This window comes from Oncorhynchus clarkii, chromosome 12 (genome assembly GCF_045791955.1).
Source record: "Oncorhynchus clarkii lewisi isolate Uvic-CL-2024 chromosome 12, UVic_Ocla_1.0, whole genome shotgun sequence".
In the NCBI taxonomy this organism is placed as follows: Eukaryota; Metazoa; Chordata; class Actinopteri; order Salmoniformes; family Salmonidae; genus Oncorhynchus; species Oncorhynchus clarkii.
The window spans coordinates 101,528,660-101,553,524 of NC_092158.1; the positions used below are offsets into that span (position 1 = coordinate 101,528,660).

Below are 24,865 nucleotides of genomic sequence, written 5' to 3' on the forward strand. Positions count from 1 at the left end.
TATGTAAAACATCTTCTCATCTACCAGGTATGTAAAATATCTTCTCATGTACCAGGTATGTAAAACATCTTCTCATGTACCAGGTATGTAAAATATCTTCTCATGTACCAGGTATGTAAAATATCTTCTCATGTACCAGGTATGTAAAATATCTTCTCATGTACCAGGTATGTAAAATATCTTCTCATGTACCAGGTATGTAAAATATCTTCTCATGTACCAGGTATGTAAAATATCTTCTCATGTACCAGGTATGTAAAATATCTTCTCATGTACCAGGTATGTAAAATATCTTCTCATGTACCAGGTATGTAAAATATCTTCTCATGTACCAGGTATGTAAAATATCTTCTCATGTACCAGGTATGTAAAATATCTTCTCATGTACCAGGTATGTAAAATATATTCTCATGTACCAGGTATGTAAAACATTTGAATGAATTCTTAACAGCATAAAACCTCTATTTAGAATAGAGACGTGACACTGCCTACTGCTCTGTCAGCTTTACAAATTCATTCATTTCGCCTGGATTTTATTTCTAGTTGATCAATATAAATAAATGTTTAACATGTTGTTCTTGTGTCTTATCACCTGAGAGACAGAATCAGTAGAGTGAAGTCTTGGCTGTTAATGGGTTTGATCTAGTCTGTTGTCAGTAGAGTGAAGTCTTGGCTGTTAATGGGTTTGATCTAGTCTTATCAGTAGAGTGAAGTCTTGGCTGTTAATAGGTTTGATCTAGTCTTATCAGTAGAGTGAAGTCTTGGCTGTTAATGGGTTTGATCTAGTAAGTTATCAGTAGAGTGCAGTCTTGGCTGTTAATAGGTTTGATCTAGTCTTATCAGTAGAGTGAAGTCTTGGCTGTTAATGGGTTTGATCTAGTCTGTTGTCAGTAGAGTGAAGTCTTGGCTGTTAATGGGTTTGATCTAGTCTGTTATCAGTAGAGTGAAGTCTTGGCTGTTAATGGGTTTGATCTAGTCTGTTATCAGTAGAGTGCAGTCTTGGCTGTTAATGGGTTTGATCTAGTCTTATCAGTAGTGTGCAGTCTTGGCTGTTAATGGGTTTGATCTAGTCTGTTGTCAGTAGAGTGCAGTCTTGGCTGTTAATGGGTTTGATCTAGTCTTATCAGTAGAGGGAAGTCTTGGCTGTTAATGGGTTTGATCTAGTCTGTTATCAGTAGAGTGCAGTCTTGGCTGTTAATGAGTTTGATCTAGTCTTATCAGTAGAGTGAAGTCTTGGTTGTTGATGGGTTTGTTCTCAGCTGTAAATGAAAGTAGACAGACAACAGAGCTGCATGCTGGTGCAGAGTGACTGTAGCAGCCTGTAGGGCCGGTGGCCAGCGCACAGTGGCTTCCTGTAAGGATCAGGATGCAGAGTGACTGTAGCAGCCTGTAGGGCCGGTGGCCAGCGCACAGTGGCTTCCTGTAAGGATCAGGATGCAGAGTGACTGTAGCAGCCTGTAGGGCCGGTGGCCAGCGCACAGTGGCTTCCTGTAAGGATCAGGATGCAGAGTGACTATAGCAACCTGTAGGGCCGGTGGTCAGCTCACAGTGGCTTCCTGTAAGGATCAGGATGCAGAGTGACTGTAGCAACCTGTAGGGCCGGTGGTCAGCTCACAGTGGCTTCCTGTAAGGATCAGGATGCAGAGTGACTGTAGCAACCTGTAGGGCCGGTGGTCAGCTCACAGTGGCTTCCTTTAAGTATCAGGATGCAGAGTGCAAAAGCTCTTTCTCACATCCTCTCTCCTCACAGTGCATTGGAGAAGAAGGCCAGAGGGGAGGGACCTAGGACCTTCTCCTCCAATAAGGAGGTGGTCCAGATGCTCTAACAATGGAAATACATGTCCTCAAAGATAGAAGACCATCGGGAAGAGGCGAGATCAGGAGGGACCAATGAGGAGGCAGATACGAGTGGAACAACAGGTCCTTGCTGTCTAGGAACACTAGCCTGCTGGTCTTACTGGGTCTATAGGAACATTAGCCTGCTGGTCTTACTGGGTCAATAGGAACACTAGCCTGCTGGTCTTACTGGGTCAATAGGAACACTAGCCTGCTGGTCTTACTGGGTCAATAGGAACATTAGCCTGCTGGTCTTACTGGGTCAATAGGAACATTAGCCTGCTGGTCTTACTGGGTCAATAGGAACACTAGCCTGCTGGTCTTACTGGGTCGATAGGAACACTAGCCTGCTGGTCTTACTGGGTCAATAGGAACATTAGCCTGCTGGTCTTACTGGGTCAATAGGAACATTAGCCTGCTGGTCTTACTGGGTCAATAGGAACATTAGCCTGCTGGTCTTACTGGGTCAACAGGAACACTAGCCTGCTGGTCTTACTGGGTCAATAGGAACATTAGCCTGCTGGTCTTACTGGGTCAACAGGAACACTAGCCTGCTGGTCTTACTGGGTCAATAGGAACATTAGCCTGCTGGTCTTACTGGGTCAACAGGAACACTAGCCTGCTGGTCTTACTGGGTCAATAGGAACATTAGCCTGCTGGTCTTACTGGGTCTATAGGAACATTAGCCTGCTGGTCTTACTGGGTCAATAGGAACATTAGCCTGCTGGTCTTACTGGGTCAATAGGAACATTAGCCTGCTGGTCTTACTGGGTCAATAGGAACATTAGCCTGCTGGTCTTACTGGGTCAATAGGAACACTAGCCTGCTGGTCTTACTGGGTCAATAGGAACATTAGCCTGCTGGTCTTACTGGGTCAATAGGAACATTAGCCTGCTGGTCTTACTGGGTCAACAGGAACACTAGCCTGCTGGTCTTACTGGGTCAATAGGAACATTAGCCTGCTGGTCTTACTGGGTCAATAGGAACATTAGCCTGCTGGTCTTACTGGGTCAATAGGAACATTAGCCTGCTGGTCTTACTGGGTCAACAGGAACACTAGCCTGCTGGTCTTACTGGGTCAATAGGAACATTAGCCTGCTGGTCTTACTGGGTCAACAGGAACACTAGCCTGCTGGTCTTACTGGGTCAATAGGAACACTAGCCTGCTGGTCTTACTGGGTCAATAGGAACACTAGCCTGCTGGTCTTACTGGGTCGATAGGAACACTAGCCTGCTGGTCTTACTGGGTCGATAGGAACATTAGCCTGCTGGTCTTACTGGGTCAATAGGAACACTAGCCTGCTGGTCTTACTGGGTCAATAGGAACACTAGCCTGCTGGTCTTACTGGGTCAATAGGAACATTAGCCTGCTGGTCTTCCTGGGTCAATAGGAACATTAGTCTGCTGGTCTTACTGGGTCAATAGGAACATTAGCCTGCTGGTCTTACTGGGTCAATAGGAACATTAGTCTGCTGGTCTTACTGGGTCAATAGGAACATTAGCCTGCTGGTCTTACTGGGTCAATAGGAACATTAGCCTGCTGGTCTTACTGGGTCAATAGGAACATTAGCATGCTGGTCTTACTGGGTCAATAGGAACATTAGCCTGCTGGTCTTACTGGGTCAATAGGAACATTAGCCTGCTGGTCTTACTGGGTCAATAGGAACATTAGCCTGCTGGTCTTACTGGGTCAATAGGAACATTAGCCTGCTGGTCTTACTGGGTCAAAAGGAACATTAGCCTGCTGGTCTTACTGGGTCAATAGGAACATTAGCCTGCTGGTCTTACTGGGTCAATAGGAACACTAGCCTGCTGGTCTTACTGGGTCAATAGGAACACTAGCCTGCTGGTCTTACTGGGTCAATAGGAACATTAGCCTGCTGGTCTTACTGGGTCAATAGGAACATTAGCCTGCTGGTCTTACTGGGTCAATAGGAACATTAGCCTGCTGGTCTTACTGGGTCAATAGGAACACTAGCCTGCTGGTCTTACTGGGTCAATAGGAACATTAGCCTGCTGGTCTTACTGGGTCAATGGGAACACTAGCCTGCTGGTCTTACTGGGTCAATAGGAACACTAGCCTGCTGGTCTTACTGGGTCAATAGGAACATTAGCCTGCTGGTCTTACTGGGTCAATAGGAACATTAGCCTGCTGGTCTTACTGGGTCAATAGGAACATTAGCCTGCTGGTCTTACTGGGTCAATAGGAACATTGGTCTGCTTGTCTTACTGGGTCAATAGGAACATTAGCCTGCTGGTCTTACTGGGTCAATAGGAACATTAGCCTGCTGGTCTTACTGGGTCAATAGGAACACTAGCCTGCTGGTCTTACTGGGTCAATAGGAACACTAGCCTGCTGGTCTTACTGGGTCAATATGAACACTAGCCTGCTGGTTTTACTGGGTCAATAGGAACACTAGCCTGCTGGTCTTACTGGGTCAATAGGAACATTAGCCTGCTGGTCTTACTGGGTCAATAGGAACATTAGCCTGCTGGTCTTACTGGGTCAATAGGAACATTAGCCTGCTGGTCTTACTGGGTCAATAGGAACATTAGCCTGCTGGTCTTACTGGGTCAATAGGAACACTAGCCTGCTGGTCTTACTGGGTCAATAGGAACATTAGCCTGCTGGTCTTACTGGGTCAATAGGAACATTAGCCTGCTGGTCTTACTGGGTCAATAGGAACATTAGCCTGCTGGTCTTACTGGGTCAATAGGAACACTAGCCTGCTGGTCTTACTGGGTCAATAGGAACACTAGCCTGCTGGTCTTACTGGGTCAATAGGAACATTAGCCTGCTGGTCAAACTGGGTCAATAGGAACAGGGTTTTGGTATGAATCCTCAGTGTCCCTGTGTCTAACACACTGAGTCCCTCTATCCAGGGTTTTGGGTTTTGGTATGAATCCTCAGTGTCCCTGTGTCCAACACACTGAGCCCCTCTATCCAGGGTTTTGGGTTTGGTATGAATCCTCAGTGTCCCTGTGTCTAACACACTGAGCCCCTCTATCCAGGGTTTTGGGTTTGGTATGAATCCTCAGTGTCCCTGTGTCTAACACACTGAGCCCCTCTATCCAGGGTTTTGGTATGAATCCTCAGTGTCCCTGTGTCTAACACACTGAGCCCCTCTATCCAGGGTTTTGGGTTTGGTATGAATCCTCAGTGTTCCTGTGTCTAACACACTGAGCCCCTCTATCCAGGGTTTTGGTATGAATCCTCAGTGTCCCTATGTCTAACACACTGAGCCTCTCTATCCAGGGTTTTGGTATGAATCCTCAGTGTCCCTGTGTCTAACACACTGAGTCCCTCTATCCAGGGTTTTGGGGTTTGGTATGAATCCTCAGTGTCCCTGTGTCTAACACACTGAGCCCCTCTATCCAGGGTTTTGGGGTTTGGTATGAATCCTCAGTGTCCCTGTGTCTAACACACTGAGCCCCTCTATCCAGGGTTTTGGTATGAATCCTCAGTGTCCCTGTGTCTAACACACTGAGCCCCTCTATCCAGGGTTTTGGGTTTTGGTATGAATCCTCAGTGTTCCTGTGTCTAACACACTGAGCCCCTCTATCCAGGGTTTTGGTATTGGTATGAATCCTCAGTGTCCCTGTGTCTAACACACTGAGCCCCTCTATCCAGGGTTTTGGTATGAATCCTCAGTGTCCCTGTGTCTAACACACTGAGCCCCTCTATCCAGGGTTTTGGTATGAATCCTCAGTGTCCCTGTGTCTAACACACTGAGCCCCTCTATCCAAGGTTTTGGTATGAATCCTCAGTGTCCCTGTGTGTCAGGTGAAAACGTTTCATTAGGAAAGCTCGGATCTTATTGTTATTGACTGACGTTTGTGTAGAATGTTTATTTGGTCAAATTGTTGACTCAACAACCAATCAACAAGCTACTGTTTGAACTCAGTTCCTGGTTCGGGTAAAGAAAAATAAAGCTGCTGTTTTTAAAACACATTAAATATGTTGACTTTTTTTGTTGTCCTATGAAAGAAGAATGGGGCTGTTAAAATAAATGTTTGGTTGAAACCATCACAACACACACTTACACCCCTCTCCATTGTTGTAGACCAGGCCAAAACAGAACCATATGATAAAGGAACACACACTTACAGCCCTCTCCATTGTTGTAGACCAGGCCAAAACAGAACCATATGATAAAGGAACACACACTTACAGCCCTCTCCATTGTTGTAGACCAGGCCAAAACAGAACCATATGATAAAGGAACACACACTTACAGCCCTCTCCATTGTTGTAGACCAGGCCAAAACAGAACCATATGATAAAGGAACACACACTTACAGCCCTCTCCATTGTTGTAGGCCAGGCCAAAACAGAACCATATGATAAAGGAAGACACAAACTCCAGGGGAATTCATTAAAATGTGATTCTGGTTTTTATTTTAGGATACATAAAGAGGATGCTTCATAGACAACAATAATTAAGAGATCTGCAATAACCTTTAACCTCACGGAACAATGTAAACAAACATAGCAATGCTTCTACTGTTGTTAAGGGTTAACAGGAAATCAGCTCTCTATACAATACTGATTGGGCTGGTTAACAAGACAGATATCATCATCACTGTCATCGTCATCATCATCACTGTCATCGTCATCATCACTGTCATCATCACTGTCATCATCATCGTCATCACTGTCATCATCATCATCATCATCACTGTCATCGTCATCATCATCACTGTCATCATCACCACTGTCATCATCACCACTGTCATCATCATCACTATCATCATCATCATCATCACTGTCGTCATCATCATCATCATCACTGTCATCATCACCACTGTCATCATCATCACTGTCATCATCATCATCATCATCATCATGGCCATATTATAAAGCTTCTACAGTGCTGATGCTGAAGCCGTCTCCTTGGTGCTACTGCTGCTATTTCAACCACAACATTTAAAAAAAACAAACAACAGGCATTCAGAACAACGTCGACACCTTGTGCTGTACATCAACAATGAGTCCAGTCGTTTCACGAGGAAACCCGATGAATATGGCAAGATGCACTCTAATACGACTACGTCCCAAACAAGTCAACAAATATAATACATCTTTTTATATTAGCGGTCCTGACTGCAAAAAAAAAACCCGCCTCCAATTTAAACATGGGTATATCTGTAGGTAAGTATGGTTGTGTGTTAATAAGTAGGGGTTTAAATTAGACTGTTAGCCCTGACGTACAGTGAGTCTGGAACCCAGTTCTTCTCCATTCCTTCAACCCCAAAGGAAGTTCAGGAACAACAACATGCAGACACACTACATCGTCTAATATAATATTCTCCCTTCACAAAATCCCAAATGTCTGACTTGGATTTATCTCAACCCCAAAAAGGAAACATAATTGTTCTGTTTAAAAATCGGCGTGCGGCGGCCATTTTGTATCATTACAACCTGGTTTAGATTAGCTTGCTGATAACCACTCCTGTTAGGTGTGTTTGTTTTCGAAATATCTCGCTGTGCCTTCATCTGTTATGGAGTTGGAGGGTTTATGTGATATGACCTAAAATAAGACTATGTTTTGTGCTTTGTGCCTTTTTGCAGGCGTATCATTAGGACATTACTGGGACATGAGGAATGCTAGGACTGCCACGTAAGCAATGGGACAAATTCAATTATCTACTTCCCCAGAGTCAGATAAACTCCTGGATACCAGTTTTATGTCTCTGTGTCCAGGTTGAAGGAAGTTAGAGGTAGTTTCACGAGCCAACGTTTCCAGTCATTGCGCTAATGCTAGTTAGCAATTGCGCTAGCGCTAGTTAGCAATTGCGCTAGCGCTAGTTAGCATTTGCGCTAGCGCTAGTTAGCAATTGCGCTAGCGCTAGTTAGCATTTGCGCTAGCGCTAGTTAGCAATTGCGCTAGTTAGCAACTTCTTTCAAACAGCACACAGATAACATAAAAAAAATGGTATCCACGAGTATCATCTGACTCTGGGGAAGGAGAAAATAAAAAGGGCTTCATTGCCAAAATCCCGTAGCATCCCTTTTAAGTGTATGTGTTACTGTGTGAACCTCTGTTATAGGTTAAGACTCTCGTGCTTCCCTCTCTCCTACACCGCGTCCCCAGTTGGTCTCGGCCCTATGTTGGTGTTTTGGCCCCAGTCCAGTGTGGACGGACGGTACCGGGGGCAGCGTTCTAGTTGTGTTCTGCCAGGACGTCGCTGAACACGTTCAGGAACATGTGAACATGGTACTCTTTAAACACCAGAGCAGGGCGGAACCGGATGGACCGATCTCCACAGCCACCCAGCAGAACACCTGGGAGACAGACAGAGAAGATGAGAGGTTACACAGAAGATCACCAGCGTGGAGTGTGTATAGGAGTGTGTATAGGAGTGTGTACCCAGCAGAACACCTGGGAGACAGACAGAGAAGATGAGAGGTTACACAGAAGATCACCAGCGTGGAGTGTGTATAGGAGTGTGTATAGGAGTGTGTATAAGAGTGTGTATAAGAGTGTGTATAAGAGTGTGTATAAGAGTGTGTATGTGAGTGTGTATAGGAGTGTGTATAGGAGTGTGTACGCAGCAGAACACCTGGGAGACAGACAGAGAAGATGAGAGGTTACACAGAAGATCACCAGCGTGGAGTGTGTATAGGAGTGTGTATAGGAGTGTGTATGTGAGTGTGTACGTGAGTGTGTATAGGGGTGTGTATAGGAGTGTGTATAGGAGTGTGTATGTGAGTGTGTATGTGAGTGTGTATAGGAGTGTGTATAGGAGTGTGTATATGAGTGTGTACACAGGTGTTTCTCTCTATCTACCTGTCCATCCACATCTGTGTGTGTGGGTTGTGTGTTTGTACACAGGCGTATCCCTATCAATCCACCTGTGTGTGTGTGTGTGTGTGTGTGTGTGTGTGTGTGTGTGTGTGTGTGTGTGTGTGTGTGTGTGTGTCTTACCCTTGTCCCGGGCTTTGAGGAGGATGCTGTTGCGTGTGGCGTCATCACGGATGTCGATGGCACAGAATGTCCCCTGTCCCCGAGCACTGCTCAACAGGTTAGGGTACTGGTCCTGAAGGAGAGGTACAGACGTTAGCATGCACACACAACGTCTCTAGTACCTGTAGTTGGTAGAGTCTCTGGTACCTGTAGTTGGTAGAGTCTCTAGTACCTGTAGTTGGTAGAGTCTCTAGTACCTGTAGTTGGTAGAGTCTCTAGTACCTGTAGTTGGTAGAGTCTCTAGTACCTGTAGTTGGTAGAGTCTCTTGTACCTGTAGTTGGTAGAGTCTCTGTCTCTAGTACCTGTAGTTGGTAGAGTCTCTGTCTCTAGTACCTGTAGTTGGTAGAGTCTCTAGTACCTGTAGTTGGTAGAGTCTCTGGTACCTGTAGTTGGTAGAGTCTCTGGTACCTGTAGTTGGTAGAGTCTCTGGTACCTGTAGTTGGTAGAGTCTCTGGTACCTGTAGTTGGTAGAGTCTCTGGTACCTGTAGTTGGTAGAGTCTCTGGTACCTGTAGTTGGTAGAGTCTCTGTCTCTAGTACCTGTAGTTGGTAGAGTCTCTGTCTCTAGTACCTGTAGTTGGTAGAGTCTCTAGTACCTGTAGTTGGTAGAGTCTCTTGTACCTGTAGTTGGTAGAGTCTCTGTCTCTGGTACCTGTAGTTGGTAGAGTCTCTGTCTCTAGTACCTGTAGTTGGTAGAGTCTCTAGTACCTGTAGTTGGTAGAGTCTCTGTCTCTAGTACCTGTATTTGGTAGAGTCTCTGTCTCTAGTACCTGTAGTTGTAGAGTCTCTGGTACCTGTAGTTGGTAGAGTCTCTAGTACCTGTAGTTGGTAGAGTCTCTGTCTCTAGTACCTGTAGAGTCTCTAGTACCTGTAGTTGGTAGAGTCGCTGGTACCTGTAGTTGGTAGAGTCTCTAGTACCTGTAGATGGTAGAGTCTCTAGTACCTGTAGTTGGTAGAGTCTCTGTCTCTAGTACCTGTAGTTGGTAGAGTCCCTGTCTCTAGTACCTGTAGTTGGTAGAGTCTCTGTCTCTAGTACCTGTAGTTGGTAGAGTCTCTAGTACCTGTAGTTAGTAGAGTCTCTGTCTCTAGTACCTGTAGTTGGTAGAGTCCCTGTCTCTAGTACATGTAGTTGGTAGAGTCTCTGTCTCTAGTACCTGTAGTTGGTAGAGTCTCTAGTACCTGTAGTTGGTAGAGTCTCTGTCTTTAGTACCTGTAGTTGGTAGAGTCTCTGTCTCTAGTACCTGTAGAGTCTCTGGTACCTGTAGTTGGTAGAGTCTCTAGTACCTGTAGTTGGTAGAGTCTCTGGTACCTGTAGTTGGTAGAGTCTCTGGTACCTGTAGTTTGTAGAGTCTCTGGTACCTGTAGTTGGTAGAGTCTCTGGTACCTGTAGTTGGTAGAGTCTCTGGTACCTGTAGTTGGTAGAGTCTCTGTCTCTAGTACCTGTAGTTGGTAGAGTCTCTGTCTCTAGTACCTGTAGTTGGTAGAGTCTCTAGTACCTGTAGTTGGTAGAGTCTCTTGTACCTGTAGTTGGTAGAGTCTCTGTCTCTGGTACCTGTAGTTGGTAGAGTCTCTGTCTCTAGTACCTGTAGTTGGTAGAGTCTCTAGTACCTGTAGTTGGTAGAGTCTCTGTCTCTATTACCTGTATTTGGTAGAGTCTCTGTCTCTAGTACCTGTAGTTGTAGAGTCTCTGGTACCTGTAGTTGGTAGAGTCTCTGGTACCTGTAGTTGGTAGAGTCTCTGTCTCTAGTACCTGTAGTTGGTAGAGTCTCTGTCTCTAGTACCTGTAGAGTCTCTAGTACCTGTAGTTGGTAGAGTCGCTGGTACCTGTAGTTGGTAGAGTCTCTAGTACCTGTAGTTGGTAGAGTCTCTAGTACCTGTAGTTGGTAGAGTCTCTGTCTCTAGTACCTGTAGTTGGTAGAGTCCCTGTCTCTAGTACCTGTAGTTGGTAGAGTCTCTGTCTCTAGTACCTGTAGTTGGTAGAGTCTCTAGTACCTGTAGTTAGTAGAGTCTCTGTCTCTAGTACCTGTAGTTGGTAGAGTCCCTGTCTCTAGTACATGTAGTTGGTAGAGTCTCTGTCTCTAGTACCTGTAGTTGGTAGAGTCTCTAGTACCTGTAGTTGGTAGAGTCTCTGTCTCTAGTACCTGTAGTTGGTAGAGTCTCTGTCTCTAGTACCTGTAGAGTCTCTGGTACCTGTAGTTGGTAGAGTCTCTAGTACCTGTAGTTGGTAGAGTCGCTGGTACCTGTAGTTGGTAGAGTCTCTAGTACCTGTAGTTGGTAGAGTCTCTAGTACCTGTAGTTGGTAGAGTCTCTGTCTCTAGTACCTGTAGTTGGTAGAGTCCCTGTCTCTAGTACCTGTAGTTGGTAGAGTCCCTGTCTCTAGTACCTGTAGTTGGTAGAGTCTCGGTCTCTAGTACCTGTAGTTGGTAGAGTCTCTGGTACCTGTAGTTGGTAGAGTCCCTGTCTCTAGTACCTGTAGTTGGTAGAGTCTCTGTCTCTAGTACCTGTAGTTGGTAGAGTCTCTGTCTCTAGTACCTGTAGTTGGTAGAGTCTCTAGTACCTGTAGTTAGTAGAGTCTCTGTCTCTAGTACCTGTAGTTGGTAGAGTCCCTGTCTCTAGTACATGTAGTTGGTAGAGTCTCTGTCTCTAGTACCTGTAGTTGGTAGAGTCTCTAGTACCTGTAGTTGGTAGAGTCTCTGTCTCTAGTACCTGTAGTTGGTAGAGTCTCTGTCTCTAGTACCTGTAGTTGGTTGAGTCTCTGGTACCTGTAGTTGGTAGAGTCTCTGTCTCTAGTACCTGTAGTTGGTAGAGTCTCTGTCTCTAGTACCTGTAGTTGGTAGAGTCTCTGTCTCTAGTACCTGTAGTTGGTAGAGTCTCTGGTACCTGTAGTTGGTAGAGTCCCTGTCTCTAGTACCTGTAGTTGGTAGAGTCTCTGTCTCTAGTACCTGTAGTTGGTTGAGTCTCTGGTACCTGTAGTTGGTAGATTCTCTGTCTCTAGTACCTGTAGTTGGTAGAGTCTCTGTCTTTAGCACCTGTAGTTGGTAGAGTCTCTAGTACCTGTAGTTGGTAGAGTCTCTAGTACCTGTAGTTGGTAGAGTCTCTAGTACCTGTAGTTGGTAGAGTCTCTAGTACCTGTAGTTGGTAGAGTCTCTGGTACCTGTAGTTGGTAGAGTCTCTTGTACCTGTAGTTGGTAGAGTCTCTGGTACCTGTAGTTGGTAGAGTCTCTTGTACCTGTAGTTGGTAGAGTCTCTGTCTCTAGTACCTGTAGTTGGTAGAGTCTCTAGTACCTGTAGTTGGTAGAGTCTCTTGTACCTGTAGTTGGTAGAGTCTCTGTCTCTGGTACCTGTAGTTGGTAGAGTCTCTGTCTCTAGTACCTGTAGTTGGTAGAGTCTCTGTCTCTAGTACCTGTATTTGGTAGAGTCTCTGTCTCTAGTACCTGTAGTTGTAGAGTCTCTGGTACCTGTAGTTGGTAGAGTCTCTGGTACCTGTAGTTGGTAGAGTCTCTGTCTCTAGTACCTGTAGTTGGTAGAGTCTCTAGTACCTGTAGTAGGTAGAGTCTCTAGTACCTGTAGTTGGTAGAGTCTCTGTCTCTAGTACCTGTAGTTGGTAGAGTCTCTAGTACCTGTAGTTGGTAGAGTCTCTGTCTCTAGTACCTGTATTTGGTAGAGTCTCTGTCTCTAGTACCTGTAGTTGTAGAGTCTCTGGTACCTGTAGTTGGTAGAGTCTCTGGTACCTGTAGTTGGTAGAGTCTCTGTCTCTAGTACCTGTAGTTGGTAGAGTCTCTAGTACCTGTAGTAGGTAGAGTCTCTAGTACCTGTAGTTGGTAGAGTCTCTAGTACCTGTAGTTGGTAGAGTCTCTAGTACCTGTAGTTGGTAGAGTCTCTGGTACCTGTAGTTGGTAGAGTCTCTAGTACCTGTAGTTGGTAGAGTCTCTGGTACCTGTAGTTGGTAGAGTCTCTGTCTCTAGTACCTGTAGTTGGTAGAGTCTCTGTCTCTAGTACCTGTAGAGTCTCTGGTACCTGTAGTTGGTAGAGTCTCTAGTACCTGTAGTTGGTAGAGTCGCTGGTACCTGTAGTTGGTAGAGTCTCTAGTACCTGTAGTTGGTAGAGTCTCTAGTATCTGTAGTTGGTAGAGTCTCTGTCTCTAGTACCTGTAGTTGGTAGAGTCCCTGTCTCTAGTACCTGTAGTTGGTAGAGTCCCTGTCTCTAGTACCTGTAGTTGGTAGAGTCTCGGTCTCTAGTACCTGTAGTTGGTAGAGTCTTTGGTACCTGTAGTTGGTAGAGTCCCTGTCTCTAGTACCTGTAGTTGGTAGAGTCCCTGTCTCTAGTACCTGTAGTTGGTAGAGTCTCTGTCTCTAGTACCTGTAGTTGTAGAGTCTCTGGTACCTGTAGTTGGTAGAGTCCCTGTCTCTAGTACCTGTAGTTGGTAGTCTCTGTCTCTAGTACCTGTAGTTGGTTGAGTCTCTGGTACCTGTAGTTGGTAGATTATCTGTCTCTAGGACCTGTAGTTGGTAGAGTCTCTGTCTTTAGCACCTGTAGTTGGTAGAGTCTCTAGTACCTGTAGTTGGTAGAGTCTCTAGTACCTGTAGTTGGTAGAGTCTCTAGTACCTGTAGTTGGTAGAGTCTCTAGTACCTGTAGTTGGTAGAGTCTCTAGTACCTGTAGTTGGTAGAGTCTCTGTCTCTAGTACCTGTAGTTGGTAGAGTCTCTAGTACCTGTAGTTGGTAGAGTCTCTGGTACCTGTAGTTGGTAGAGTCTCTAGTACCTGTAGTTGGTAGAGTCTCTGGTACCTGTAGTTGGTAGAGTCTCTGTCTCTAGTACCTGTAGTTGGTAGAGTCTCTGTCTCTAGTACCTGTAGAGTCTCTGGTACCTGTAGTTGGTAGAGTCTCTAGTACCTGTAGTTGGTAGAGTCGCTGGTACCTGTAGTTGGTAGAGTCTCTAGTACCTGTAGTTGGTAGAGTCTCTAGTACCTGTAGTTGGTAGAGTCTCTGTCTCTAGTACCTGTAGTTGGTAGAGTCCCTGTCTCTAGTACCTGTAGTTGGTAGAGTCCCTGTCTCCAGTACCTGTAGTTGGTAGAGTCTCTGTCTCTAGTACCTGTAGTTGGTAGATTCTCTGTCTCTAGTACCTGTAGTTGGTAGAGTCTCTAGTACCTGTAGTTGGTAGAGTCTCTAGTACCTGTAGTTGGTAGAGTCTCTGTCTCTAGTACCTGTAGTTGGTAGAGTCTCTGTCTCTAGTACCTGTAGTTGGTAGAGTCTCTGGTACCTGTAGTTGGTAGATTCTCTGTCTCTAGTACCTGTAGTTGGTAGAGTCTCTGTCTTTAGCACCTGTAGTTGGTAGAGTCTCTAGTACCTGTAGTTGGTAGAGTCCCTGTAGCAGAGTCTTTCCAGAGCGGGTCACCTCCTCCAGAAGGTTCTCTCGGCGGATCACGTTCAGAACCTCAGCCAGGAACAGGTTCTTAGACGGGTCACCCATCCACGTGTTAAAGATACGGTAGGCCTGGGAAAGAAGACACACACAGCCATAATAAGGTTATACGTTCTACATGTAAACAAAGTGTGTGTGTCCTGTGGGTGTGTGTCCTGTGTGTGTGTCTGTGTAATGTGTGTACCTTATACGCCTGTGTTTGTGTGTCCTGTGTGTGTGTGTGTGTGTCCTGTGTGTGTGTGTGTGTGTCCTGTGTGTACCTTATACGCCTGTGTGTGTGTGTGTCTGTGTCCTGTGTGTACCTTATACTTCTGTGTGTGTGTGTCCTGTGTGTGTGTGTGTGTGTCCTGTGTGTACCTTATACGCCTGTGTGTGTGTGTGTCCTGTGTGTGTGTGTGTATCCTGTGTGTGTGTCTGTGTCCTGTGTGTACCTTATACGCCTGTGTTTGTGTGTGTCCTGTGTGTGTGTGAGTCCTGTGTCCTGTGTGTGTGTCTGTGTCCTGTGTGTACGTTTGTGTGTGTCCTGTGTGTACCTTATACGCCTGTGTGTGTGTGTGTGTGTCCTGTGTGTGTGTCCGTGTCCTGTGTGTGTGTCTGTGTCCTGTGTGTACCTTTTACGCCTGTGTGTGTGTGTGTGTGTCTGTGTCCTGTGTGTACCTTATACGCCTGTGTGTGTGTGTCTGTGTCCTGTGTGTACCTTATACGCCGGTGTGTGTGTGTCCTGTGTGTGTGTGTCCTGTGTGTGTGTCTGTGTCCTGTGTGTACCTTATATGCCTGTGTGTCCTGTGTGTGTCCTGTGTGTGTGTGTGTGTCCTGTGATTACCTTTACACGCCTGTGTGTGTGTGTGTGTCCTGTGTGTGTGTGTGTCCTGTGTGTGTGTCTGTGTCCTGTGTGTACCTTATACGCCTGTGTGTGTGTGTGTCCTGTGTGTGTGTGTGTCCTGTGTGTGTGTGTGTTACCTTGTCTGCCTGCAGCTCGTCTTTATGGTAAAAACCTCCAGTGAGCATCTTCTTGCTGAAGGAGACGATGTCAGCAGGGTCGTCCATCCCCCAGTGTTCATGAGCCCAGAACTTCCCCGTAGCTCCTCCCCCTGTCTGCACCTCATCCACATGGAACGCGCTGCCATGCTGAGAGAGGAGGGAAGAGGGAAAGATGTTTTGTTCCTTCCATTATGGATGGATGGACTTTATTTCAGTGTCACCCCAGACTACCACGTGTTAGGGCTGGGGCGATATGACGATATATAACGTGTGACGATAATATGAAACGATAGAAATAGGCCTTAACATGTGGTAATTTTATATCAACTATTTATTCATAGAATTTACAGAAAATTTGCTGTTTCGTGATATGTATCGTTATCGGGGTATGAGATTTAGGCTAGATTTCCCAGCCCTGCCTTGTGTATGACTCTCCCTCCCCTCCACACTCTCCTCCCTTTCTCTCCAGACTACCTTGTGTATGACCCCCCCCCTCCACACTCTCCTCCCTCCCCTCCCAGCCAACCTTGCGTGCAATGTTCCGTAGCTTCTTGAAGAAGTCCGGTGTTGCGTGGTTGTCTCCTCCCTCAGCCTGGATGGGTTCTATCACTATCCCAGCCACCGGCCGGCCCTTCTGACGCCACTGAACTATCAGGTCCTCTACCTGGTACACACACACACACACACACACACGCACGCACACACACACACACAGGCACACACACACAGACACACACAGACACGCACAGACACACACACACACACACACACAGACACACACAGACACGCACAGACACACACACGCAACACAGTGTAGCATAACCACGTGTCTATTTCTCCATTTACAGTAGTATAATCATGTGTCTATTTCTCCATTTACAGTAGTATAATCATGTGTCTATTTCTCCATTTACAGTAGTATAATCACATGTCTATTTCTCCATTTACAGTAGTATAATCACGTGTCTATTTCTCCATTTACAGTAGTATAATCACGTGTCTTTTTCTCCATTTACAGTAGTATATCACGTGTCTATTTCTAAATTTACAGTAGTATAATCACGTGTCTATTTCTCCATTTACAGTAGTATAATCATGTGTCTATTTCTCCATTTACAGTAGTATAATCGCGTGTCTATTTCTCCATTTACAGTAGTATAATCGCGTGTCTATTTCTCCATTTACAGTAGTATAATCACGTGTCTATTTCTCCATTTACAGTAGTATAATCATGTGTCTATTTCTCCATTTACAGTAGTATAATCATGTGTCTATTTCTCCATTTACAGTAGTATAATCACGTGTCTATTTCTCCATTTACAGTAGTATAATCACGTGTCTATTTCTCCATTTACAGTAGTATAATCACGTGTCTATTTCTAAATTTACAGTAGTATAATCACGTGTCTATTTCTCCATTTACAGTAGTATAATCACGTGTCTATTTCTAAATTTACAGTAGTATAATCACGTGTCTATATCTCCATTTACAGTAGTATAATCACATGTCTATTTCTCCATTTACAGTAGTATAATCACGTGTCTATTTCTCCATTTACAGTAGTATAATCATGTGTATATTTCTCCATTTACAGTAGTATAATCATGTGTCTATTTCTCCATTTACAGTAGTATAATCATGTGTCTGTTTCTCCATTTACAGTAGTATAATCACGTGTCTGTTTCTCCATTTACAGTAGTATAATCACGTGTCTATTTCTCCATTTACAGTAGTATAATCACGTGTCTATTTCTCCATTTACAGTAGTATAATCATGTCAGATTTGTTTTTGGGATGGTATTACATGCTTTTAAAATAGCACTTCCAGTTTGAATGGGAATACCGGGAAGATTGGTAGATTCTCAGGAAAATATTAAATCCTAACACACACACACACGCACACACACACACACACACACACCTCCTCCAGGCAGCGGGCCTCTTCCTGTGCATTCTCCCGTGTGAACTCCTCCAGAGGGTACTTCAGTTTAGGGAAGGGAGCGATCGGCCAATCAAATGACGGCACATCCAGCTTGTGGATGGCCTTGGAGTGCGTCGTTGCCAAGCAACCTGAAAACAGATCAGACACCGTGAGTTGTTGTTCTAAAGGAGTGGGGCAGTCTTACCCTCGTTCGAGCATCCTGATCTGGCGAGCTTACATTCTGTTATGCTACCGCAAAACTAAATGAGAGCGCAGGGTGGTGGATCTTAACTGACTTGTCGAGTTAAATAAAGGTTCAATAAAAAAATATAAAAAACATCAGGATACATCAGGGAAGTCCTCAGGGCGGTGGATCAGGATATAGGGAAGTCCTCAGAATGGTGGATCAGGAAGTCCTCAGGGCGGTGGATCAGGATATAGGGAAGTCCTCAGAATGGTGGATCAGGAAGTCCTCAGGATGGTGGATCAGGATAGGGAAGTCCTCAGGATGGTGGATCAGGAAGTTCTCAGAATGGTGGATCATGATAGGGAAGTCCTCAGGATGGTGGATCAGGAAGTCCTCAGGATGGTGGATCAGGATAGGGAAGTCCTCAGAATGGTGGATCAGGAAGTTCTCAGGATGGTGGATCAGGATAGGGAAGTCCTCAGGATGGTGGATCAGGAAGTTCTCAGAATGGTGGATCAGGAAGTCCTCAGGATGGTGGATCAGGATAGGGAAGTCCTCAGGATGGTGGATCAGGAAGTTCTCAGAATGGTGGATCAGGATAGGGAAGTCCTCAGGATGGTGGATCAGGAAGTTCTCAGAATGGTGGATCAGGAAGTCCTCAGGATGGTGGATCAGGATAGGGAAGTCCTCAGGATGGTGGATCAGGATAGGGAAGTCCTCAGGATGGTGGATCAGGAAGTTCTCAGGATGGTGGATCAGGAAGTTCTCAGAATGGTGGATCAGGAAGTCCTCAGGGTGGTGGATCAGGAAGTTCTCAGAATGGTGGATCAGGAAGTCCTCAGGATGGTGGATCAGGATAGGGAAGTCCTCAGAATGGTGGATCAGGATAGGGAAGTCCTCAGAATGGTGGATCAGAATAGGGAAGTCCCACTCCTTTTGTATTCTATTGTATTTTTATTGAACAGACAGGACAGTAGGGGACCAGACAGGACAGTAGGGGACCAGACAGGACAGTAGGGGACCAGACAGGACAGTAGGGGACCAGACAGGACAGTAGGGGACCAGACAGGACAGTAGGGGACCAGACAGGACAGTAGGGGACCAGACAGGACAGTAGAGGAACAGACAGGACAGTAGGGGATCAGACATTGGCATCATGGGTAATGTCAGTGATCTAGTCATATATCTTCTCCCTATCTTCCTCAGAGAAGACTTTCTGCCAGTCAGTGGATGCTTTGTTGTATTGTCACACTTTCCTCTTGTAAGTATTGTCTCTGTATACAGGCAGATCAAGCTTTACTAGGACAGGGTTGTGGTCCGAGGTGCTCCGGTTGGCGAGTGTTGTAGAAACAGCCCTTCCGGCTGTCATGATGTTTACTAGGACAGGGTTGTGGTCCGAGGTGCTCCGGTTGGCGAGTGTTGTAGAAACAGCCGGAAGGTCAGTCATGATGTTTACTAGGACAGGGTTGTGGTCCGAGGTGCTCCGGTTGGCGAGTGTTGTAGAAACAGCCCTTCCGGCTGTCATGATGTTTACTAGGACAGGGTTGTGGTCCGAGGTGCTCCGGTTGGCGAGTGTTGTAGAAACAGCCGGAAGGTCAGTCATGATGTTTACTAGGACAGGGTTGTGGTCCGAGGTGCTCCGGTTGGCGAGTGTTGTAGAAACAGCCGGAAGGTCAGTCATGATGTTTACTAGGACAGGGTTGTGGTCCGAGGTGCTCCGGTTGGCGAGTGTTGTAGAAACAGCCGGAAGGTCAGTCATGATGTTTACTAGGACAGGGTTGTGGTCCGAGGTGCTCCGGTTGGCGAGTGTTGTAGAAACAGCCGGAAGGTCAGTCATGATGTTTACTAGGACAGGGTTGTGGTCCGAGGTGCTCCGGTTGGCGAGTGTTGTAGAAACAGCCGGAAGGTCAGTCATGATGTTTACTAGGACAGGGTTGTGGTCCGAGGTGCTCCGGTTGGCGAGTGTTGTAGAAACAGCCCTTCCGGCTGTCATGATGTTTACTAGGACAGGGTTGTGGTCCGAGGTGCTCCGGTTGGCGAGTGTTGTAGAAACAGCCGGAAGGTCAGTCATGATGTTTACTAGGACAGGGTTGTGGTCCGAGGTGCTCCGGTTGGCGAGTGTTGTAGAAACAGCCGGAAGGTCAGTCATGATGTTTACTAGGACAGGGTTGTGGTCCGAGGTGCTCCGGTTGGCGAGTGTTGTAGAAACAGCCGGAAGGTCAGTCATGATGTTTACTAGGACAGGGTTGTGGTCCGAGGTGCTCCGGTTGGCGAGTGTTGTAGAAACAGCCGGAAGGTCAGTCATGATGTTTACTAGGACAGGGTTGTGGTCCGAGGTGCTCCGGTTGGCGAGTGTTGTAGAAACAGCCGGAAGGTCAGTCATGATGTTTACTAGGACAGGGTTGTGGTCCGAGGTGCTCCGGTTGGCGAGTGTTGTAGAAACAGCCGGAAGGTCAGTCATGATGTTTACTAGGACAGGGTTGTGGTTCGAGGTGCCCAGGTTGTCGAGTGTTGTAGAAACAGCCGGAAGGTCAGTCATGATGTTTACTAGGACAGGGTTGTGGTTCGAGGTGCCCAGGTTGTCGAGTGTTGTAGAAACAGCCGGAAGGTCAGTCATGATGTGGTCTAGGATTTGATCTCCTCTGGTTGGAGTAACCACAATCTGTTGTAGGCTTGCAAGCTGTCAGGCCCAGCAACCAACATGAAAGTTGTTCGGCTACCCAGCCAGTCTTCATTGAAGTCGCCCACCAGCATGACAGTTGTTCGGCTACCCAGCCAGTCTTCATGGTGGACATTGAAGTCGCCCACCAGCATGACAGTTGTTCGGCTACCCAGCCAGTCTTCATGGTGGACATTGAAGTCGCCCGCCAGCATGACAGAATGTGCACCAAACTCTGTCATTTTGGATTTCAGTGTCTAGGTCTGTAAAACAGCTCCTATGAGCAGCTTCTGGGAGTGTAAGGTGACTAGAAGCCATGTCTTTTAGGTCTTTGTGTGTCTCACGGTGGATGGCGATTTCTTGCAACCAATACACTGCAAAGCCACCTCCTGATGAGGCAGGTCTGTTATGTTACTTTCATTCAACAATAAGATGTGTACGATATTTAACCTTACTGACCCATTGTTCTGCCATGAAATCCACCCATAAATGACAGGATGCTGAAGTCTGGACAGCCAGGACTCTGAGAGAGAACAAGGGAGAGAGGAGAGGGGGGAGAGAGAACAAGAGAGAGGAGAGGTGGGGGAGAGAACAAGGGAGAGAAGAGGGGGGAGAGAACAAGGGAGAGAGGAGAGGTGGGAGAGAGAACAAGGGAGAGAGGAGAGAGCGAACAAGGGAGAGATAACAAGGGAAAGAGGAGAGAGAGAAAAAGGGAGAGAGGAGATGGGGGAGAGAGAACAAGGGAGAGAGAGAGAACAAGGGAGAGAGGAGAGGTGGGAGAGAGAACACGGGAGAGAGGAGAGGGGGGAGAGAGAACAAGGGAGAGAGGAGAGGGGGGAGAGAGAACAAGGGAGAGAGGAGAGGGGGAGAGAGAACGAGGGAGAGAGGAGAGGGGGAGAGAGAACAAGAGAGAGGAGAGGTGGGGGAGAGAACAAGGGAGAGAAGAGGGGGAGAGAACAAGGGAGAGAGGAGAGGTGGGAGAGAGAACAAGGGAGAGAGGAGAGAGAACAAGGGAGAGATAACAAGGGAAAGAGGAGAGAGAGAAAAAGGGAGAGAGGAGATGGGGAGAGAGAACAAGGGAGAGAGGAGAGGTGGGAGAGAGAACACGGGAGAGAGGAGAGGGGGGAGAGAGAACAAGGGAGAGAGGAGAGGGGGGAGAGAGAACGAGGGAGAGAGGAGAGGGGGAGAGAGAACAAGGGAGAGAGGAGAGGTGGGAGAGAGAACGAGGGAGAGAGGAGAGGTTGGAGAGAGAACGAGGGAGAGAGGAGAGGTGGGAGAGAGAACGAGGGAGAGAGGAGAGGTGGGAGAGAGAACAAGGGAGAAAGGAGAGAGAACGAGGGAGAGAGGAGAGGTGGGAGAGAGAACGAGGGAGAGAGGAGAGGTGGGAGAGAGAACGAGGGAGAGAGGAGAGGGGGGAGAGAGAACGAGGGAGAGAGAGAATGAGGGAGAACAGAGAGAACAAGAGAGTGGAGGGGGAGAGAGAGAGAGAGACAGAGAGAGAGAGGGAGCACAAGGAAGAGAGAGAATTAGAGCGTGAGAGAGTGTTTTTAGTGTGGCTACTAAAGAATAGTCAAGAGGAACGTGATGATGAACACCGGTCATAGCCTGCTCTGATTCTCCACATCTTAACACACAGACACAGACACACACAGACACGCACACACAGACACGCACACACACAGACACGCACACACAGACACACGCACACACACAGACACACTCACACAGACACACTCACACAGACACTCGCACACAGACACTCACACACAGACACTCACACACAGACACTCACACACAGACACGCACACACAGACACGCACACACAGACACGCACACACAGACACGCACACACAGACACAGACACACAGACACACAGACACAGGCACACACAGGCACACACAGGCACGCACACACAGACACACACACACACACAGGCACGCACACACAGACACACACACACAGACACACACAGACACACACCCACCTGGTTGATCATACAGGAGCTCATGTCTTCATCAGAGGGGATGTTGTGGCCTCTCTCCTTATTCTGAGACAGAGAGACAGAGAGACAGAGAGGTGTTATACATGTATATCATGTATAACACCTGGTCAGTCTATGTCATGTATAACACCTGGTCAGTCTATGTCATGTATAACACCTGGTCAGTCTATGTCATGTATAACACCTGGTCAGTCTATGTCATGTATAACACCTGGTCAGTCTATGTCATGTATACCACCTGGTCAGTCTATGTCATGTATACCACCTGGTCAGTCTATGTCATGTATACCACCTGGTCAGTCTATGTCATGTATACCACCTGGTCAGTCTATGTCATGTATAACACCTGGTCAGTCTATGTCATGTATACCACCTGGTCAGTCTATGTCATGTATACCACCTGGTCAGTCTATGTCATGTATACCACCTGGTCAGTCTATGTCATGTATACCACCTGGTCAGTCTATGTCATGTATACCACCTGGTCAGTCTATGTCATGTATACCACCTGGTCAGTCTATGTCATGTTTAAACACTTTGTGACATCGGCTGATGTAAAAAAAAAAAAAGAGCTTTAGAATATACATACAATACATTTGATTGAAAGAGCAGGTGTTCTTAATGTTTTGTAGACTCAGTGTGTGTACTCACTCTGTACCAGATGAACATGGCTTTATATGCATTCTCATTGGAGCAGGATCCACAGGCCATGGTCTGAACACGGCTCATACCACTAGGAGCAACCTGGACAGAGGAGGAGAGGGGAAGTGGGGAGGAGAGAGAAGGAGCATTGTGGATGGTATCCAGTCAGAAGGATTGCACCATCAACAAAATGGAGGAAGTCAGTCTACAGTAGTGGGGTCCAGCTGGAATCACATCACTAGTTAGTGTCTGGTCTATTTAAATGGGGTCCAGCTGGAATCACATCACTAGTTAGTGTCTGGTCTATTTAAATGGGGTCCAGCTAGTATCCATCACTAGTTAGTGTCTGGTCTATTTAAATGGGAGGAAGTCAGTCTACAGTAGTGGGGTCCAGCTGGAATCACATCACTAGTTAGTGTCTGGTCTATTTAAATGGGAGGAAGTCAGTCTACAGTAGTGGGGTCCAGCTGGAATCACATCACTAGTTAGTGTCTGGTCTATTTAAATGGGAGGAAGTCAGTCTACAGTAGTGGGGTCCAGCTGGAATCCATCACTGGTTAGTTTCTGGTCTTTTTAAATGGGGGAAGTTGTGTGTTGTGTTGTGTGTGTGTTGTGTGTGTGTGTGTGTTGTGTTGTGTGTTGTGTTGTGTGTGTTGTGTTGTGTGTGTGTCTCACTGAGAGAAGGCTTTCTGCCAGCTTTTCTGGAAAGTTCTCTGGTGGCATGATCCCAAGAGCTGGCCTGTTCACAAACGCACTCTGAGAGGAGAAAGAGGTAAACATGGGGAACTCAGCAGGACTGTCAGATAAACCTGAGGAGAGATGTTCAACTCCAATGTCTTCTGATTGGTTTCCAATACCAGTTAGTGCTGAGATTCCATTTCGTTTGTCTCTGTGAGCTCATAGAGAGCAGCAAAGGTATCTCTACCTGAAAATACATGGTCTGAGTGATTGATAGTTGGTATTCAGCAGTCATAAAGCCTTATTTACTGTGAAGGACTACTGAAATAGTGATTTTGTCAGACAGCAGAGGCAACAGCTCTGTAGTGATGAGATGATGACTTGGAATGAAATAATAAAGTCATCAAATTAAACTAATGTAACATACACAACAACGTAAATATTTTATTAAAGTAAAGTGAATAAATGATGGTTAGTAAGTGCTAAGCAGTAATGAACAGTCACTAGCATCATGGGATATTTCTAAAAAATATATTCTGTGTTACAGCATTTTACCCACATAACGCATTCCCCTCCTCCCTCCCTCCCCCCCCTCCCTCTCCCCCCCCCCTCCCTCTCCCCCTCCCTCCCTCCCTCCCTCCTTCCTCCCTCCCTCCCTCCCTCTCCCCCTCCCTCCCTCCCTCTCCCCCTCCCTCCCTCCCTCTCCCCCTCCCTCCCTCCCCATTTTACCCACATAACGCATTCCCCTCCTCCCTCCCTCCCTCCTTCCCTCCCTCCCTCCCTCCCTCCCTCCCCATTTTACCCACATAACGCATTCCCCTCCCTCCCTCCCTCCCTCCCTCCCTCCCTCCCTCCCTCCCCCCCCTCCCTCCCCTCCCTCCCTCCCTCCCCCCCCCCCCCTCCCTCTCTCTCTCTCCCCCTCCCTCCCTCCCTCCCTCCCTCCCTACCATATTGTTGGGGTTGGACATCACTTTAATGAGTGAGGGATGGTTGTATCCTGAAAGAGAAAATAAAGAGAAATATTACAATTCCTGTCACCACTTCATTATAACTAAACCATTTGAACCCAATGGAGTCAAACACAAGCTATAACCTAATCAACTAGTGTAGAAGACTGATTCCCACTGATGTAGCATATGAAACACTACAGTGTTTGACTGTACCATCAGCCTTATATAAAGACCTGCATAGCAGTTCCAGTTACCACCACTAGGGGCCAGTATGAGATGAGAGAACCCCTCAGACAGCAGGGCACGAATGCACAAAGAGTCTCAAAGTAGAAGTGCTGATCTAGGATCTGTCTATCTCAGGGCTCTCCAACTCTGTTCCTGGAGAGATACGCTCCTGAAACCTCTCCAGGAACAGATACCCTCCTGAAACCTCTACAGGAACAGATACCCTCCTGAAACCTCTCCAGGAACAGATACCCTCCTGAAACCTCTACAGGAACAGATACCCTCCTGAAACCTCTCCAGGAACAGATACCCTCCTGAAACCTCTCCAGGAACAGATACCCTCCTGAAACCTCTACAGGAACAGATACCCTCCTGAAACCTCTACAGCACATATG

General features: G+C 46.7%; 2 protein-coding genes across 2 annotated transcripts in view; one reads left to right on the plus strand and one right to left on the minus strand.

Moving 5' to 3' along the window:
- LOC139421752 (NLR family CARD domain-containing protein 3-like) overlaps positions 1-24,865 on the plus strand; it is a 1,082,035-nt gene that overhangs the window by 795,230 nt on the left and 261,940 nt on the right. The gene's annotated exons all lie outside the window — the stretch shown is intronic.
- LOC139421718 (4-aminobutyrate aminotransferase, mitochondrial-like) lies at positions 6,209-24,288 on the minus strand. Its single transcript, XM_071172831.1, has 11 exons — positions 24,243-24,288; positions 23,293-23,373; positions 22,627-22,719; positions 21,958-22,020; positions 20,433-20,496; positions 17,128-17,276; positions 15,732-15,869; positions 15,185-15,352; positions 14,150-14,296; positions 8,766-8,877; positions 6,209-8,122 (listed from the first exon to the last, which is right to left on the minus strand). The coding sequence occupies exons 1-11, from the start codon at positions 24,261-24,263 to the stop codon at positions 8,001-8,003; spliced, it is 1,158 nt and encodes a 385-aa protein (XP_071028932.1). The 5' UTR covers positions 24,264-24,288; the 3' UTR covers positions 6,209-8,000.